Here is a 19,999-nt window from a genome sequence, read left to right on the forward strand (position 1 = left end):
GGAATTAAAAGAGACTCGCCCAATTGTTTTATTTGAATTCGAGATACAAAATTTACCAAACTAATAAAAAAATTCATAAAAATGGACTCGCTCAAGTGTGTTTGAATTTGAGATATTTACGAAATTTACCCAAATAATAATCCAGGGGAGGAATAGTGGAAACATGATAAAGGAATCAGATACACTCAAAATTGCATCACAGATAGACATTGTCATCAAATTAAATTTAACTAAATTTACCAATAAAATTATTACGTTTATTAACCTTTTGAACGCGTTAATTTGCTCCGTTTTATCTATACCCGTACGCGGTACATATTTTCAAATACCTTTGCACGCAATTAAATGTCAAATTATAGCATTCTGGCATGATTTATTGGACTATATAGACAGAACAGATTATTCTCCACAATATGATAACAAATCCTCGTGTGTCAACACTCTTAGATGTTTATAAAATCAAAAACATAAAATTTCATACAAAGACGTACCGTATCTTTTGAGTGTGGTCACATGTGGCCATTCACTCGGCGTGTGTGTACTTAGGTGATAGACACAAGTGGGACACCATGATCACTTATCATTTTTAGTTATGAAAAGTTGTGAATGACATGCTAGTACTAACGCCATGCGTTGACAAAAATGTAAACTAAAGGACTAAAAGGCGCACTTGATTATCGATCTTTTTTTATGAAATACAATTTTATTCTTGAGAAATTCTTGTAGATGTCAGCATCGTGATAGTTCTACGAATGTCCAAGTGAGCAAGAAATACATTTATGAGAAGAAAAGAAAAGAAATACATTTAAGAGCGCTGGAATATCGGCCGTCAAAGTTTCCATATCAACTGTTGATACAGCCGCGTGTGAGTATAGACTTTTTGCCGTAACAACAGTTGATACGGCCGCGTGCAAACAGTTAAATTAAAGAAAAAAATATAGAACCTGCAGACAAGTTGCCTTGTGGCAGCTTTGCGTTTGTTGCTTTACTTTAAAGGTAGAACCTGCAGACGAGCTTTGTGGCAAATAATTAATAAATAGTTGTTTTCTGTTGGCAGGTAGTGGTATCTACAAATATAGCTGAAACTTCGCTGACCATTGATGGAGTTGTGTTTGTGATTGACCCTGGATTCGCCAAGCAGAAGGTCTACAACCCTAGAATCAGGTACCACCATTGATTTCACATGCATACATATTTAGACCGGTCGGTGGCCGAGTTGACATCGCGCTTGGGTCCCACTCAGGCGTAGTGTGTTCAATTCCTCGCCTGGCTAAGTCCTCCATCACAACACAACCAACATTTTCGGCTTACTGTGGTGGTAGTAGGAGATTTTCAAATATTGTCAGGTTATTTGTAACCCGGGAACGTTTGTCTTTCTTTTTAAAAAAAAAATAAAAAAATTATTATATACACGGATGATGGTACACTCCATGATAAATAACAATATTGTGTCTTGAAATATTCCCTCTTGAAATTCAATTTCAAATAAAATGCTGTTTTGAAAGCAGAAGAGAGACTCTTAGGACGGGTTGTTTCGGAGAATTTGAACAATTCATCAAATTTCAACGTTCATTTTCGGGTTCTGTGAAAGTCCTATTCAAGTTCTGTTATTATATCATTGTGGGCTACTTGCTTGACAAAACTGAAATAAAACAAAACTTGAAAAAATCTTTCACAGAACTTGAAAATGAACGGTGAAATTTGATGAATTGTTCAAATTCTCCGAAACAACCCGTCCTTAGATTTTAGTTTTACAAATCGACAATATCCAATCAAAAATATTAAATTTTTCAATGCAAAGATAGTATTTAATGTCCCTTACCGATGTTTTTTTATTTTTTATCATTTTATCTCTAATTAGTCCAGTGTAGTGTATGTATTTGAACTCGCCAAAGTGTAAATGGGCCTTAAGTTTGGTTGTGTGTTTAGGGTGGAGTCCCTCTTGGTGTCCCCCATCAGCAAGGCCTCGGCCCAGCAGCGTGCGGGTCGAGCTGGAAGGACCCGCCCGGGCAAGTGTTTCCGCCTATACACGGAAAAGGCGTACAAGAACGAAATGCAAGACAACACCTACCCAGAGATCCTGCGATCCAATCTTGGCTCTGTCGTTCTACAACTCAAGAAATTAGGTGAGAATATTTAAACAAAAAAACACTGTCCAAACAAGTAAAGCTAACAGTCCATAATGGAGAGCTGATACCCACTCTGATGTATGGCAGTGAGGCATGCAACCGGTAGAGGAAGGATGACGGTAAACTGAATGGTCTAGAAATTAAATTCATGAGATAAAACCATCTTTGTCGAGATTCGCATAGAATGCAAGGTGATGTAAGCCTATGAGTAAGATTAGGAAATGGACGCTTGTTTTGAGCATTTAAAACGGATGAACGGAGTGTAAGGAGAATATATGACAGGAATGTGAATGGTGGAAAAAGTCGAGGACGCTCGAGATAGACATGGCACTGGTTCCGGTCAGTATAATGTCAGAATAACAGAAGGGTATGTATAAGACGATTTTACGGATGTGAATAAATGGGTTGATCCATTGATTGGTTACTTGCTTAACCCTTTACGGCGCCGAATTTCAGATCTACATCATACCATTCAAACTCCTTCAATTGTTCAAAGAAACAAAAAAATACCATTTGGCGCAGCGCTGCATATCCACAGCAATGCTTTCTTACGAATTAGTTAGTTTTATATTTACTAGATGGCGCTACTTTACATTTTGTGGCCATTTGAATATACAAACTTGTCATAACCGGTTCGTATAGTTCGCACGCGTGTTCGATTATTTGTTTTTATTACTTATATTGAAAATATCGCCGTGAAATTGTGCTGAAGTAACAGTAAGTCCTTCTTTTTGATCAATTTAATGTACTTTCAATGAATTTTACTATATTTACAGCGATACGCTAAACTTTTGTTATGATGCAGTAATGCATCATTGCGCTAAACGATCAAAATCCATTAGTTTGTTTCTAGGAAGCATGTTTTCTTCTTTCAGTCTCATTATGAGTTCGAGGCTTCCACGTTTAGGTGCCAAAGTTCCATCTTTGACGACTCAAGAATTGGAAGACATTCTGGGCCAGTGGCAAGATAGTGATGATGGCTTAGACTACTCAGATGACGAAGACATAGCTGATCCATCGTACATATTGGAACGGAATGGGTAGAATTTACGCGAAGATTCGGATGAGGAACCAGAAATACCAGATCCAGAAGAACAGGACAACAACATCTTGTCACCAAACTTGGAGGACAATATCAACACTACAGTCGCGCAATATGAGACACAGCCTGGTGTTCCAATACCGAGTACCAGTTCAACTACTTGTTCAAGAAGTTCACGTGCTCCTAAGACAAATATTTTATGGAAAAATAAAAACTTAGGGCTTAGCGACGACCAGATGACCTAAGACAAATATTTTATGGAAAAATAAAAACTTAGGGCTTAGCGACGACCAGATGAAGATTCGGGGATCTTCTATCTTACCCAACGAAATATTAGAGCTGCAGACACCTTATCAGGTATTTTCATATTTATTTACTGATGACTTTATCGATCTTATTAGAGAGGAAACAAACCTGTATAGCGTGCAAAAAGATGCCAGTAAGCCTATAAATGTTACAAGCCAGGAAATAAGACAGTTCATAGGAATTATATTCTTCATGTCCATAATTCATATGCCTAATGTGCGAATGTACTGGTCAGAGAAATATGGTTACGCCCACATACGTGAGACCATGACGATAAAACGGTTTGAGTTTTTGAGACAGTCGCTACATTTCAATGATAACGCCAAAATGACACCATATGGTCAGCCAAATTCTGACCGATTGTATAAAATCAGACCCATGATTGAGAAATTAAATCATAATTTTGCTAGAGTGCCTTTTGAACAACATTTGTCTGTTGATGAACAAATGTGTTCCACCAAAGCGCGAAGTGCCCTAAACCAATATTTGCCAGATAAACCTCACAAATGGGGCTTCAAGCTGTTTGTGATTTGTGGTGTATCTGGATATGGCTACAAGTTCGAAGTCTACAGTGGCCAAGAGAACATATGCGCAGATGGTGAGCCTCAGTTAGGTGCGTCATCTAACGTAGTGGTCCGACTTGCCAGAGACATACCTGACAACCAAAACTATCGATTGTTTTTTGACAACTACTATACATCATTACCCTTGATCGAATTCTTATCGCACCGTGGTATATTGGCTCTGGGCACCGTTAGGAGAAATCGCATACCTAACTGTAAACTTCCAGAAGAAAAACAGTTGAAAAAACAACCTAGAGGGACATCAGTTGAACAGGTTGCAAACTATAACGGTGTTGACATATCTTTAGTAGCCTGGAGGGACAATAAGGTTGTAAATCTGACCTCTAACTTTGCTGGCAAAACCCCTACATCAACTGTTAGTAGATTTGACAAGACGCAAAAGAAACATATTATGGTAGAGCGGCCTTTTATTGTAGCAGAATACAATCGTCACATGGGTGGTGTGGACTTGATGGACTGCGTAATGGGCCACTATAAAATTAGACTTCGCAGTAAACGTTGGTTCATACGGCTATTTTATCATTTTCTCGATATGACGATGTGCAATGCATGGTTGCTATATAGAAGAATTCATGCTGATACCAACAATAAGGATCGGATGCTAAATTCCGCCGATTTTAGGCTAGAAATTGCTGAGACGTTAGTAAAATATAAAAAAACGAACCGGCTCAAACGTACCAGTGATGTAGAATCACTGATTCAGGATAAAAAGAAGAAAGGACCATGCCAGTACATATCACCAAAAGAGGTCAGATTGGACCAGGTAGGGCACTGGCCTATATGGACTGAAAAGAGGCTGAGAAGCAAACTTCCAGGATGTAAAAGAACAGCCCAAACAGAATGTCAAAAATGTGGTGTGGCCTTATGTTTCAACAAAAATAATAACTGTTTTCAAATGTTTCATACTTCCTAACTTTTGGTATGTTTTGACACCATGATGCACTTCTGCATCATAATGTTTTTTTTCAAAAAAAAATATATGTTTTTACATAGGATTTTTTAAATTATTTTTTCCATTATGTATAGTTGTTGTTTTACATGGAGGTAACAAAATAAATCTAAAAAAAGTTCTTGCGCCGTAAAGGGTTAACTCTTGGTGTGCCGATGCGAAATTTTCGCTGTGCGCCTTCTGATTCTATTTTTGTCATAACTTACTTGTGTTTTGCAAAATTATCTTCTTGTAAATTGTTACATATTGTCAGATAATGTGTTGAAGTTTCCCCAGAATAAGCAAGTTATATCCAGAGAAATGATTTTTTTTAAAACGTATCCTTAAGGATACGCTAGCATTCAAGAGATTAATTGCTTTTTTGATGGATTGATGAATGTATTCATTGATTGATTAGTTTGATTCATTGATTGATTAATTAATCGCTTGTTTGCCGGCAATATCCTTTCATTGCCGACAAGTTTCCTCAAGGGTCTAACCTCGGACCGCTGTTGTTTCTAATACTAATAAATGACATCCAAAACTATGTTAAGAATAGTAAATGTCTACTGTTTGCAGATGACCTTAAAATTCTAATGGAAATAAGCTCCCAACAAGACTGTCTTAAAATGCAAGCTGATCTGGATGCACTATCTGAATGGTCGTTGATAAACAAATTAGATTTCAATACAAAAAAATGTGTCACTATGTCTTACACTCGCTCTTTAAACACTATACTTTATGATAATAAGATAAAGGGCGAAACACTATCACGTGTAAATTCCGTAAAGGATCTCGGTGTCGTCTTTGATCCCGAACTGAAATTCTCTGGCCATATATCGCAGCTCACTCAGTCTTGCTACAAACTTCTTGGGTTCGTCATTAGGACATGCAAGCAGTTCAATAACCAAGATGCTATGTTAGCATTGTTCGATGGCATACTGAGAAGCAAGCTGGAGTATGCGAGCGATGTTTGGGCACCGTACCACCAGAAGTACATTGAAATGATAGAGCAAATCCAGAAGAAATTCCTCAGGTATGTCTATATGCGGACGCATGGAACCTATCCCAGGTTCATGCACCATATCGACTTACTTGAGGAAACCAATTCTGTGAGTCTGGAAACTAGGCGGAAAGCAAGCCTAGCCACTATATCTTTCAAAATTTGGAACAATTTTATTGATAGCCCATTCCTCTTGGGATGCTATGATTTATATGTACCAGACCACTACAGCCGAAGTCGATACCATGACTTATTTAGAGTACCAAAAGGCAAAACCGACGTCCTGGCAAAGCATAGCATGACGAGGGGAGTGGTGCTGTTGAACGAAATAGCAAAGGATTTGGATGTAAATGACTGTTCTTTAAACGACTTAAAACAATTATTGAAGAGTCACTTACCCAAATGCTGATATGATGTAAAATTATACTGTTTGTAATATTGTACTGTAACTGGAACGAATGTTCTGTTGTACAATATAAAAAAAAAAAAAAAAAAAAAAAAAAAAAAGTTTATATGAATATCGCACATTCATACATTTTGTCTGTGGGATGTTTACACTCAGCACTTGGACACTACAGAGGTATTGATTGATTTATCAATTGCTTGATTGATTAATTGATAGATTCATTAATTGTTGGATTGATTGTTTGCAGGAATTGACGATCTGGTGCACTTTGACTTCATGGACCCGCCCGCACCGGAGACCCTCATGAGAGCTCTGGAGCTGCTAAACTATCTGGCTGCCCTAGGTTAGTCACCATCCCAACATCCAAGCATCCAATCAACCAACCAACCGATTCCATCACAAAACAGAACAATGTTAAAAAGTGACATGAGGGTTCGAGAATGCTTCAACTAAACTGCGACATCAGTTGTGCGTTGAAATTACCAGACCCTGCGCAGAAAAGTAATGTTCCAGTCCATTGTGGAACTCTTCTGCGCAGGCCGAACCATCTACAGATGGGGTCGGTTGCATAGCGACACAAAAATGAGTGAGATTAGTAAATTATAACACATTTGTAAAAGTGTAACAAAATATTCAACTTTCGAAACAATCCTGAACTTTTGTTTACACGATTTGGGATTTGCTGACAAGATTTTTACGAATCCAGCAATTTGCGAACCATTGTAAAAAGGACTATTTATTCGTAAGGGAGACTGTCACACCACCTCCCCGCGCCTCGAACTTGGTTTGTGCCTCTTTCCCTCATGAGCAGGTCTATTGTTTTCTTATGTCTATGGTTTTGTCACTGTTCTATTTTTTTTCCATTTTAACCTAACCTAACCAACTTCTTCCTATATAATTCTTATTTTACACGCTTATGTTATTCTTCAACAAATATAAGTCCCAGAGAGAGGTCGTATGTGACGTCATCATTCTAGTATCTTCTGTTTTTTTCGAACAAGACATGTGATAAGGAAGTTAATTGTCGATGACATATGTACAACCTCTCGCTGGGACTACTTTTAAGGTAATCTTTACTTCGATTGAACAAATGATAAATTGCTTAGTTAACAAAACCACATAATACAGTAGAACCCCGTCAATTCGAACCCCGATAATTCGAAAAAACGCGTAATTCGAAATTTTCGCCAAAATATCCACAGAAATTTTTTTTCATACAAAATGATTTTTTAATTCGTAATTCGAAATGTATATTTGTCCCCACACGAAAATTTGTTTGTGTAATTCGAAAAACTTATATTTTTGCGAAAATAAATCATAAAATTTCCTAAATCTGAATCTACAAGACAGCCGTGGCTGTAAAACGCCGAAAAGTGTATTTTTACGTGGTTATACATCGCCCTAATTAGTATTATTATTTTGTAAATCGGAATCGATTTACACTGGAATGTCATATTTTTTCCAATTTATTTCGAATATCCGAGTTTGAAGGGCCGAGAAAATTCGTTTTACGTGGAAAAATGGTGAATTTTTATGAATTTACACCAAATATCTGAATTCAAAGGGTCGGCTGCGACGTAATTCGATTGTTAAATTTCAATTTACGCGGAAGTACGACATATTTTTACGAATATACTTCAAATATTTGAATTTAAAAGACCGGCCGCGACGAATATCTGCCGAGAAAATTCGATTTACGGGTAAATATATCGCATTTTTACGAGTTTATTTCATATATCTGAATTCCAAAGATCCGGCGTGACGGAAATCGGCTTCGAAATTTCAATTTACGCGGAAATATATCTTATTTTTACTTCTAATATCTGAGTTAAAAGATCCGGCGTGACGGAATCGGCCCCAAAATTTCGAATTTAAAGCGGGAATTTAAACCATATCGCCATCTACGTAAGGGGTGTTATCGATAGCGGCTCAATTTAAAATATTACACTACGTAGTGCATCGCCTTAATCACATCACAACTCATTTTCACAAAAAACTGGACAACCGACCTTTGACTTCTAAGGTACAGATATGTAGTGCAATATCAAATCTAAAATGTGAACACAGTTGGAGAATCGTTATCGAACTCCATAGACATGATTATACAAAAGTGTTTATAATATATCTCTTTGTTTATTTGTGTTAGTGAGTCAGCGATATGGCCCGATATGGCCCGCTCGCCGCTCTCAAATATCCTATTTCAGTCAAAAATACATTATGGCATAGGTACACTTGAGGATTCAAATATTTTATCAAGTATGTATGTACTACAGAGATGTGCTTTATTTCAAATAAATCCATTTCAAATGGAAATGCAAAATGGGTATTTTCCATTTTGCATTTTAAATGCTTTTCTCGATGCATTTTCCATTTTAAATGCTTTTTTGCAACATTCTTCCTACCATCTCCACTCATCTTTTTTTCATAAGCCCCAAATATCAGTCGGTCCTCAACCTCGCTATGAGAGATAATTTACATTTGTCAAGTTGCTCCCTGGTAGGAGCCCTGGCAATTGAGTGATACCATTACAAAAAATACTGATTCAAATACTGAACATGGGGCCATGACGCCGTAATATTAAATGTTAGATATAGTTTCTATGTTTTTACGTTGGCAACATTAGTCCCGCGCAAATTTTTTGTGGTTTCATAATCTGTAGTCGTGGTGTTTTTAGATTTACCATCATGTAATATGTTTGTTCTACATTGATGTCCATTATTAAATGACAAAATTGTTTAAAAATTCTATAATTATTTTAATTGTTTGACCTGAGAAACCATTTTGCATTTTCAATGCATTTTGAAAACAGGTATTTTGCATTTTGCATTTGAAATGCTTTTCTAAAAACCATTTTGCATTTTGCATTTTCAAATGGAAAAGTTTTGACCCATTTCCATTTTGCATTTCAAATGGTTTTGGGTACCCATTTTGCACATCTCTGATGTACTATAGATATCAGTAATGAGTATCTAGTATATGCAAAGCCCTCAATGAAAGGAGAGAGCTATAAAGATTATTTAAAATTACGGGTTATAAGCATTGAAATACCTTGATAATGTTTTTGTTTGGGCAGCAATTGGGTTAAAAAACCATTTTGTATAAAAAAAGTTTTTAGGGTTTTTTTTGGTGAAAATTTTGACGCGTTTTTTTGAATTATCGGGGTTTGAATTAACGGAGTTCTACTGTAACAGCCAGATGCAGTCAATGCTAAACACTATTGAATAAAATTTACTTCCACAGTTGTATAAAATTGATGATATCAGTAATTAGAATGATTGGATTTGTGCCATGTAACTCCAGGCATTTCTGCAGCTCTACCGTGGTTCGCTTGCTATATTTTACCCTAGTACGTAGTATTTTGGAAAGTGGCTCAATAATATGGGGACCAAGGGATGCAACATACACTTCTATGGTAGAGAAAGTATAAAAGAAGTTTCTACGTTATCTTTATCTTAGAGACTTTGGGTACTATCCCTATTTATACCCATCAGCCTTCCTTTCCGGAATGCTAGGTATCGATAGTCTTGTCAACAGGCGGAAAGCTGCGTTGCTGATGATGGCCTATAACTTGTTGAACGGTCACATCAACAATCCAGAAATATTAATTTTATTTTACGTCCCTGTTAACTTCGCAAGAGCGCGTAGACACAAACCATTAATTCTTCCGAGATGTAGGACTAACTTACCATTAGCAATGCCTCTCGGAAGAATGATAGTCCTTCTAAACTCACTAGCCTCTGACATCGACATTTTCCACCTGAGCATTAATAAATTTAAATCGCTAATTAGGCAATTATTATTGTGTATTTGTATAATGTATCTTTGTTATTGGAATTTTTATTCTGTAAATATGCATTTAAAATATAAATAAATAAATAAATTACATACCCAATATAATGTAATCTGTTTAAACTTCGTGAACGATATTATGCATTCTTTATCCTTAGCTAAGAAATATGCATGCTACTGAGTGAGGTGTAGTATAATAAAATGATGTGTTTCCTTTTGCAGATGACGATGGCAACCTGACAGACCTGGGTGCCGTCATGGCAGAGTTCCCCCTAGACCCCCAGCTGGCCAAGATGCTCATAGCCTCCTGCAACCACAACTGTTCCAACGAGATCCTCTCCATAACCGCTATGCTGTCAGGTGACGCACCTTCCATTCTAAGGCGCTTCTCGACCAACCAGTCTTACATCTTTCACCAGTGGGCAGTTGATAAATAGCTGATGTTATAGGCAAAGCCTTGATTATGAATGGTGGTAACTGGCTTAGCTGATGTTATTTCAGGCTCAGCTTTCATTGTGAATGGGTTTAACCGGCGTAGCTGAAGTTATTTCAGGCTAAGCTTTGATTCGGAATTCAGTTCACTGACTTGGCTGATGTTATTTCAGCCTTAGCTTTCTTTGTGAATGGGTTTAACCTGCGTAGCTGAAGTTATTTCAGGCTAAACTTTGATTCGGAATTCAGTTCACTGACTTGGCTGATGTTATTTCAGCCTTAGCTTTCTTTGTGAATGGGTTTAACCTGCGTAGCTGAAGTTATTTCAGGCTAAACTTTGATTCGGAATTCAGTTCACTGACTTGGCTGATGTTATTTCATCCTTAGCTTTCTTTGTGAATGGGTTTAACCGGCGTAGCTGAAGTTATTTCAGGCTATGCTTTGATTCAGAATTCAGTTCACTGACTTGGCTGATGTTATTTCAGCCTTAGCTTTCTTTGTTCATGGTGTTGACCGGCTAGCTGATATTATTTTAAGCAAACCCTTGATTTTGAAAGGCGCTATGCTAAAGTTATTTCGAGCAAAGTCGCGTATCTGAGCTATGTTAACCGACTTAGCTGATGTTATATCAATCAAAGCCTCGATCCTAAATATAGTTAACCGGCTTAGCTGATGTCATTTCAAGCTCAGCTTTGATTGTGCATGGTGTTAACCGGTTAGCTGATATTATTTCAACCAAACCCTTGATATTGGAAGGCGCTATGCTAATGTTATTTCGAGCAAAGCTATCTATCTTATCCATGTATCTGAGCTATGTTAATCGACTTAGCTGATTTTATGAATGTTTGTTTTGGAATTGCAGTGCCTCAGTGCTTTGTGCGACCCAACGAAGCCAGGAAGGCGGCCGACGACGCTAAGATGAGATTTGCGCACATCGACGGCGACCACCTCACTCTGCTCAACGTGTACCATGCCTTCAAACAAAGTTAGCCAAACTACATTTAAACATGATTATTCATTCATTTATCCTGATAGCAAATTGTGTGTATTAGAAATTATTATTAGGATTTGACCGCCGGACTCTAGCCACTGAGCTATCGCATCAACCATCAGACCAGCCAGATGTGCTTTTCCAATACTTATATGTACATAATAACATGTTAGTATCAAAAATCACTTCAATTCACTTCCCTCACCATGACACCGCTTTAAATGACATTTTATTAATATTCACTTCTCTCATTTGATCATCACTTGACGTCTTGCAATGATGTCAAATCACATTTTAGCAAGCAATATTTAATTCCCCCATCATCACATGACTTTGAATGACATCTGACCATGCTCAATGTATTCACTTCCCCCATCATTGCAAGACTTTGAATGACATCTGACCATGCTATGTATTCACTTCCCCCATCATTGCAAGACTTAGAGCGACATCTATAAAAAGTTAGGACTTGAAAACAAAAGGGTAGATTCCTCTTTTAAAATAAAACACTTTGTAGAAATTGAAATTACTTAAATTAAATTGAAAGCGAAATATAATTGTCACTTTGCGTTGCCTTTAAAGAAGGTGTAAACTAGCGCAATCTATATTCTAAATCAGTTACTCTATATTAATTATAATTGGTTTGAAACTCGGAGCAAATTCCAACAACATCTAACCATGCTATGTATTCACTTCCCCCATCATTGCAAGACTTTGAATGACATCTGACCACGCTCTATGTATTCACTTCCCCCATCATTGCAAGACTTTGAATGACATCTGACCACGCTCTATGTATTCACTTCCCCCATCATTGCAGATATGGAGGAGACGAGCTGGTGCTACGACAACTTTGTGAACTACCGCTCGCTCAAGTCGGGAGACAATGTGCGGCAGCAGCTGGCACGCATCATGGATCGCTTCAAACTCAAACGGACCAGCACCGAATTCACGTCCAAGAACTACTACATCAATATCCGCAAAGCTTTGGTCGACGGCTTCTTCATGCAGGTGGGTTTCTAACACATTTGAACATCACGCAAACTGGATATTATTTGTTTGCTAGTGCAGACCGGAAAAATCACGGGATATCAAAAATATTAATTTTCTGTGATGTGCGTTAGTTATTCCTGTACATATTGAATTATTTGGCAGGTTTAGAATAAGCCGACGTAGCGCAATGGTAGAGCAGCTGACCGGCATCAGAAGGCTGCGGCTTCAATTCCCGTCGCCGGCTACTAATTATTGCTTGTAATGATTTGTTGCGTTATGCCCTCTATCCCGTTTATTATTATCCTATCGGGCTTTTACAAGGAAAATTGACAATTTATGTGTGTAATTGTAACAGGATACATGGATAATAGCATAACTATATACCACCTGATATTGTAAATAAAGCGATGCCTCTAATTTAAAGTAAGTACGTGCATAGTACATTGGTATACTCATACCATTATTCACGTTTGTCGCAAAGCATAATACAGATTTTGATATAATATAATCTGATGTAGTGATGAGCAACCCGCGAGTCCATTTCCTTAATGCCCGCCTTTTCGTACAATAAAATCAACAACGTTTACTGATTTCATCTTAAATCTTGGCAATTTTTGCCTGTGGCACTTTCTTTGTGAATTTTGCATGGGTTCTGTTTTATAAGTTTTATTGTTTGGATTTCCGGATGCTGTGATTGAATATTAAGCGTTTTAAAAATCTGTATTGGAAAACACAAAAGGGTTTCGTAAGAAACTTTTGTCTGTGTATTATGAATCGTCCGTTGTTGTTTTTGTTGATTATATCAGAATGTCAAAAACCGACAGCATTTATCCGTTTGGCCTTGTTTTCTGTTTAATTTCTGTGATCGTTTTATTAAAAAAAATACTGTTTTAGAAAATATAAATAGGTTAGCAACACGACCGCAAAGTCTACTATGTCAAGCTTTGTGTACCCTCCCCCCAGCGGTCCGTGAGCGGTTATAGGTAAAATGATCGTTTACAAAATGATCGTTTACAAAATGATCGTTTACAAAATGATCGTTTACAAAATGATCGTTTACAAAATGATCGTTTACAAAATGATCGTTTACAAAATGATCATAATCAAATGATCATAATCAAATGATCATAATCAAATGATCATAATCAAATGATCATAATCAAATGATCGTAGGCGAATAATAAGCAAAGAATTGTAGCTAATAATACTGTCTGTGTGTCATGTCACAGTAAATTTTTTTTTAATTTATGTGTAATCATTTATTTTATAGGTTAATGTACAGTTTTCGATCAAATGATAATTATGATGACTTGGCTTACGGTAATTTGATTACGATCAGAATGTCGTTTACCCCCGTGGAACAAATTGAAAATGTATAAATTGTCCCTCCGGCTAAAAGGGTTGATCAACACTGGTCTAATTAATGGTGTTGTTTAATGCAGGTGGCTCACCTGGAGAGGACGGGGCACTACATGACGGTCAAGGATCTGCAGGTTGTCCAACTTCACCCCTCCACCTGTCTGGACCACAAGCCCGACTGGGTCATCTACAACGAGTTTGTGCTCACCACTAAGAATTACATCAGGACCGTGACAGACATCAACCGTGAGTCTACAAACTAGTCCAACTAATCCCAGACCTGATTCAACATCACTGTATCTGCAATGTTCTCATCCTCGTCGCTCACCCACACTCTCACTCCGTCCGACGTGTCCTGTCGTCTGCCATTATTGCTACATATATGTCCGGCCCAGAGCAGTCTTAACAGACGTACAGAACCAACAGTTCATGATTCCATGACTCTATCCTGTGAGATCATTACAATACTCTCTCACTTATACGTCACCCCAAAAACCGGGCAAGTATCCAATTAGTGTAAGTGGCAGATTTTAATGCATTACATACAAATCAAAACCAGCATTTTGTGAAAAACAGTTTCTATTGCGAAATTTGTTAAGTTGTCTAGCAACTGTTTCAGCTTTGAAAAAATACTCCATTTTGTAAACTTATTCAAATGAAATACGTTGCAGAACAAAACGATCAGAAACACATTTGCTAAATGTCCTAAAACAACAATAAAAAAGTGGGTGTGTCAAGCCTACGCAAGACAGAAGTGAAACTTCTTTTGTTAAACCGTATGAACCACAATCAATTACGTATTTCACTCGTATTACACTCACGACGCAGTATACTAACCAAGCAGCTGATGCTTGGCGTGGCGCAGTTCGCTGGTGTCTGAGAGAGAGGAAAGAAGAGAAGAGAGAGAACGTTCGTGAGCGGCTCCCCCACCTCAACAAGCGCATATGGTGAGAGAGGGACAGTGAACGGTGAGCGGTGGTGGGGGTACCCGCATTTTCGTGTCGATCCTGACTCGGTTTTACTCCGTCCATCGAAAATCCATTACGCGCCTAAAGAAGTTTCACTTCAATAAGATAAGTGATTAATCAAGATTAATTATATGGTGTCGTGATAACCGCTTGCAACTTAACATAAGCAAATGTCAAATTATGAGGTTTCATCGAATAAAGAATCCAATATTTTTTGATTATTCCATTAACAATATGTCGTTAGTATCTGTCTCGGAAATTAATGACTTAGGTATTTGGTTTGACACGAAACTTAACTTTATCAAGCATTTTGAAATAACAACCAATAAAGCTTTGAAAATGTTGGGATTTATTTTAAGGGTATCTAGTAATTTCAATAATGTAAATACTGTAAAAACATTATATATGTCACTAGTAAGGAGTCATGTAGAATACAATTTCACGGTTTGGTCCCCAAATTATGAGGTTCATTCACATGCGATTGAAAGAATCCAAAATAAATTTTAAAATGGGCATTCCCTAGAGAAAACCTAAATTACGATAACGTACTTTGTTCATTAAATTTAATAAAATTATCTGATCGCAGAATTATTTCCGATTTAACCTGTTTGTATAAAATCATTAATTCAATGTTTGAGACCCCTGATTTATTATATGTAATCTCTTTTCATACTCCAAGCAGGTCAGTTACAAGACAGTACCTACCATATTATTGTAGCAATTCTATATCAACGTCCCAATATCACACTCCTATGCGACGGATTCAACAGCTAGGAAACAAATACTACAATGTTGTTGATATATTTAGTACATCAATTTCAATATATAAGCATACCCTATTGAAGTGTCATCAAGTAGTGGAATATTTTAATAAAGGTATTTAATTTGATTTGACTAACATATAATAATTTTGTCAACTGAAACAGAAAAAAATATTTTGGATTTTTTATGTTTTGTGCCTGCATTCTGTGTAGATCAAATTCAGTGATATTTTGACTTTATATTTATTTTTCTGCAATTGTTTTAAATAGTCGTTTCCTGCACTATTTTCATGTATAATTTCGTAAATATTTTTTATATATATATGTATGTAAAAGCCTTAATAGGCGTGAAATAAATAAATAATGTCAGTTCATAAATATCTTCTGCACCTGAAACAGATTTTGATGCGTCCTCCTTTTTATGGTTTTTATTAGGTTATCATGATTACATATTTGCCCCGATATGGACACTGTAAGGTTGGCTACAGAGGGAGGTAGTGCAACACTGCATAATACCCCAAAAATAACTCAATTCCACAATTGTTTTCGGTAATGAATGCAAATCTTGGAAGCGGAAATTAACACTCGTTGTCGATGGTGGCAGTGACGTACACACACGCAGACACGAACAATTCTTTTTTTGCTTGGGGCTCTATTTTTTAAAATTTACTAATTAACCTGTGGTGTTAACCTCGAAGCTCAAATTCCAAAATCAAACGTCAAGTGTCTACTTAAATTTTTTTTGTGTCGCACTATATAAGTATATGTTAACAATTCTTCCAGATTTCGGTAGTTTATACAATTGTTGTTACTAATAATATTATTTTGTACAAGAAACCTGTAAATAAATAATGCTAAAAATATAATTATTGATTATGACGTAAAAATTTTGACATTTCTATGATAATCTTACGAAGTTAATTTTCATCACTTTTCTTGGGTGAAATATTATAAAAATTACATCAAAATAATGTAGATAAAACTATCTTTCTGATGATACCTCAAATCTATTATTTCCACAATCAATTTATATCAAAAATAATGAAAGAAGACGCTTTGACACTAAAAACGCGGCAAATATTTCGTTGGCATTCCACAGAAAAATTCTTTGTAAAAAATCTGAAAAGCTAGAAGTCATTCCGGTATTTGCTGCGTAAAGAACGAGAATAGCCCAAGCGATTGTGACCTTGTTTTTTATACAAATTCTTTATACATGAGGGTCAAAATCGCACATAAATATATATATTTTTTTTTAATTCGTATAGAATGTGCCGCACTCACATATGCGGTTCCGGGATACGACGGGTTAAATCTCTTTTTAGCGTTTTGGTTTATCGTGGTAATCTTTGCTGTTTACCCTCCAAATGCAAGGTTCGTGGACTGACCGACTGACAGAACTGCGCAGTTTAACAGTTTTGTTATACACACGCTCAGAACAAACTTTACAGTTTTAACTGGATAAGATGAGATAAATGAGCGTGTACAGCATGTCTAAATGATGATTTGTTTTCAGCTCAATGGCTTCTGCAAATAGCGCCGCAGTATTACGACATGAACAACTTCCCCGTGTGCGAGGCGCGAAGACAGCTGGAGATCCTGCAGGAGAAGCTGGACTCCAAACACTACCAGGAAGGCTTCTAGGCGTGTCGCTGACGAACCGACCCTGCCGCATCCTTTCAGCTGCCCACCACTCGACGCAATCCCGTTTGAAAGAGAATCAAAAGTCACACTGGTCAATGACGATTTTCTGTTCAAGAAAGAATTTCGTTGTTTGTTTATTTTCACCGGAAGTCAGTAAAAATTGACACACGGACAAACGGACACTCACACAACTCACTGTTGTGGGTTCATCTCTTTGGTGGCGGAGACTGGCGTTGTTTAGGTGGATCTCACTGTGAAGAGAGAAGTGCCCAGCAAAAAAACATTTGATAAAACTATGGTGTTCAATATATCCCCGTAAAATGAACTTATTTTCTGACAAACGTCAGCTTGAGCGTTATCTCTTTGATTAGTTGAAAGATTGATAGAAGATTCCTGCTTAAAATATTTCAAACAGCTTTTCAATTTCACTACTTTGTAAAAACATCTAGGCAAAATTATGTGTTTAATTTAAACCCGTAAAATATATATACATATATATATTAAATTGCTGTCATTATGAATAGTTTTTGTTTAGCCGCTCGAGCGATGGCTACCCATGTTTGGGTGGGTGATTTTTATGAATTAAAAATTTTATGATTTTTTAATTTTTAATTTATATAACCTAAAAATATGGGATGAATAGTTAAAAAATGGTGGTTTCATTAGCTTTAAGTCGCAGTAAGCAGTTCATATGTTTCCATATTAATATTTGGAGATAAGATATCAATTAAATGGAATTGCTGAATGGCACCCGGGAATCTCCATCCCTCGAGTGTTTATTTCGGTGAATTATTGTGACAATACTCCATTTTAAGTGCCCCGCAAACAAAAAAATTTAAAAACACATTGTTTTAAAGCAGATCTAATTATAGTGTACAATCTTATATAACCATGTGAAATCTACCGGTATGCGGCTAAACGGCTGTCAATATGGACATTGTTAATAAACCCAGCATTATTAGGTTAGGTTGTTTTACATCATTTCAACAATTCACAGTACTTGGATAATAACAGAACTTGAATAGGACTTTCACAGAACTTGTATATTTACTTTGAAATATGATGAATTATTCCAATTCAGTGGAACAACCTGTCCTTAATGTTTTAAGTTTTCAGGTTTCAGCGACGATATTAACGCAAACATTCAAACAAATGTTTGTGCAAACGTGAAACATTGGGGCAGGGCCACAATTTTTTTGTTTTCCGTGGCTGATGGAAAACATAAAACGTTGTGGACCCCGACCCAATGTTTTGTTTTTGTCCGATGTTTTGAAAACATTTGGTCGCTGGAGACCCGACTTTAGAATGTTTTTCAAAAGTTGGATGCCAACAGTGGTGCAAGAATGGACCTTATTGCCAAGAGTCCATAGAGCTCAGTTTCCACCGCAGTTTGAAGTGATCCCATCATATTGTTAAATTCAACTGAAATGGGAAAATTTCATTTTATAAATTCACTTGAAAAAAAAAACACAAAAATTAAATTTTTTTATGTCTGAAATATAGATAGCATTAAGTCAATGTAAATAATTTACAAATCATTAAATTAAATGATAAATACTGCAGGTAATTATTATTGGGAATAGATTTACAGGTCACCGAAAATATGATTTTCATAACAGAACGCAAACAATAGCATTTTATATTGAGAGGACATTCATACAAGAATATTCCGTACACAAATATTCTGTATTCCATACCCACACGAGTGTTGCATACACAAATATTACATACAAGAATATTCCGTACACAAATATTCTGTATTCCATACCCACACGAGTGTTGCATACACGAATATTACATACAAGAATATTCCGTACACAAATATTCTGTATTCCATACCCACACGAGTGTTGCATACACGAATATTACATACAAGAATATTCCGTACACGAATATTCTGTATTCCATACCTACACGAGTGTTGCATACATGAATATTACATACAAGAATATTCCATACCCACACGAGTGTTGCGTACACAAATATTACATACAAGAATATTCCGTACACAAATATTCTGTATTCCATACCCACACGAGTGTTGCATACACAAATATTACATACAAGAATATTCCGTACACAAGTATTCTGTATTCCATACCTACACGAGTGTTGCATACACGAATATTACATAAAAGAATATTCCATACCTACACAAATATACCATTCATGAATATTACATATAGGAATATTCTGTATGGGAATATTCCGTATCTACACAAATGTTGCATACACAAATGTTCCGTGCACTAATATTCTATACACAAATATTCTGTACACGAGTATTACACTAATATTCTGTAAACTAGTGGAGTACCCATTAAAAAAACGTGTGTGATTTTCCATTTCCATTAAATAATGTTATTATACTTGTGAAATAAAGTTAAGGATTTTGGTTAAGAAATATTATGTGTTTTTATTGGCTGGAGGTAGGTGAGATTTGGTGATGGCTGTTGCCAAACAAACTTAGAGAGTGCTTAGCTTTACTTTGGCTTAGCAAAGCACAACCTCGCTTTCTCCAATTTACACTTAGCTGGGTGTAAGTTGCAAGCCATTCATTACGTGTGTTATTTTATTTCACTTGCAATGAATGCAAAATAAAATAAATATTATGCATAGTAAATTTGAGTCGTTTTGAGGAAAAACAGCGTTATGTCACAAAGTGAG

The 19,999-nt window shown here is 36.5% G+C and overlaps 1 protein-coding gene across 1 annotated transcript in view; it reads left to right on the plus strand.

Annotated features, from left to right (window-relative positions):
• The window catches only part of Dhx15 (DEAH-box helicase 15), a 43,830-nt gene extending 24,092 nt beyond the window's left edge, over positions 1–19,738 (plus strand). The window contains exons 8-15 of the mRNA XM_089644004.1: positions 1,058–1,164; positions 1,930–2,126; positions 6,646–6,741; positions 10,410–10,547; positions 11,482–11,604; positions 12,431–12,621; positions 14,046–14,208; positions 17,205–19,738. Coding sequence (XP_089500130.1) covers positions 1,058–1,164; positions 1,930–2,126; positions 6,646–6,741; positions 10,410–10,547; positions 11,482–11,604; positions 12,431–12,621; positions 14,046–14,208; positions 17,205–17,332 — 1,143 coding nt within the window. The 3' untranslated portion in view covers positions 17,333–19,738. The remainder of the gene's footprint in view (positions 1–1,057; positions 1,165–1,929; positions 2,127–6,645; positions 6,742–10,409; positions 10,548–11,481; positions 11,605–12,430; positions 12,622–14,045; positions 14,209–17,204) is intronic.
• The last annotated feature ends 261 nt before the right edge of the window (positions 19,739–19,999 follow it).

This window comes from Hesperophylax consimilis, chromosome 20, assembly GCF_061612785.1.
Source record: "Hesperophylax consimilis isolate HC1 chromosome 20, BYU_Hcon_1.0, whole genome shotgun sequence".
NCBI lineage: Eukaryota > Metazoa > Arthropoda > Insecta > Trichoptera > Limnephilidae > Hesperophylax > Hesperophylax consimilis.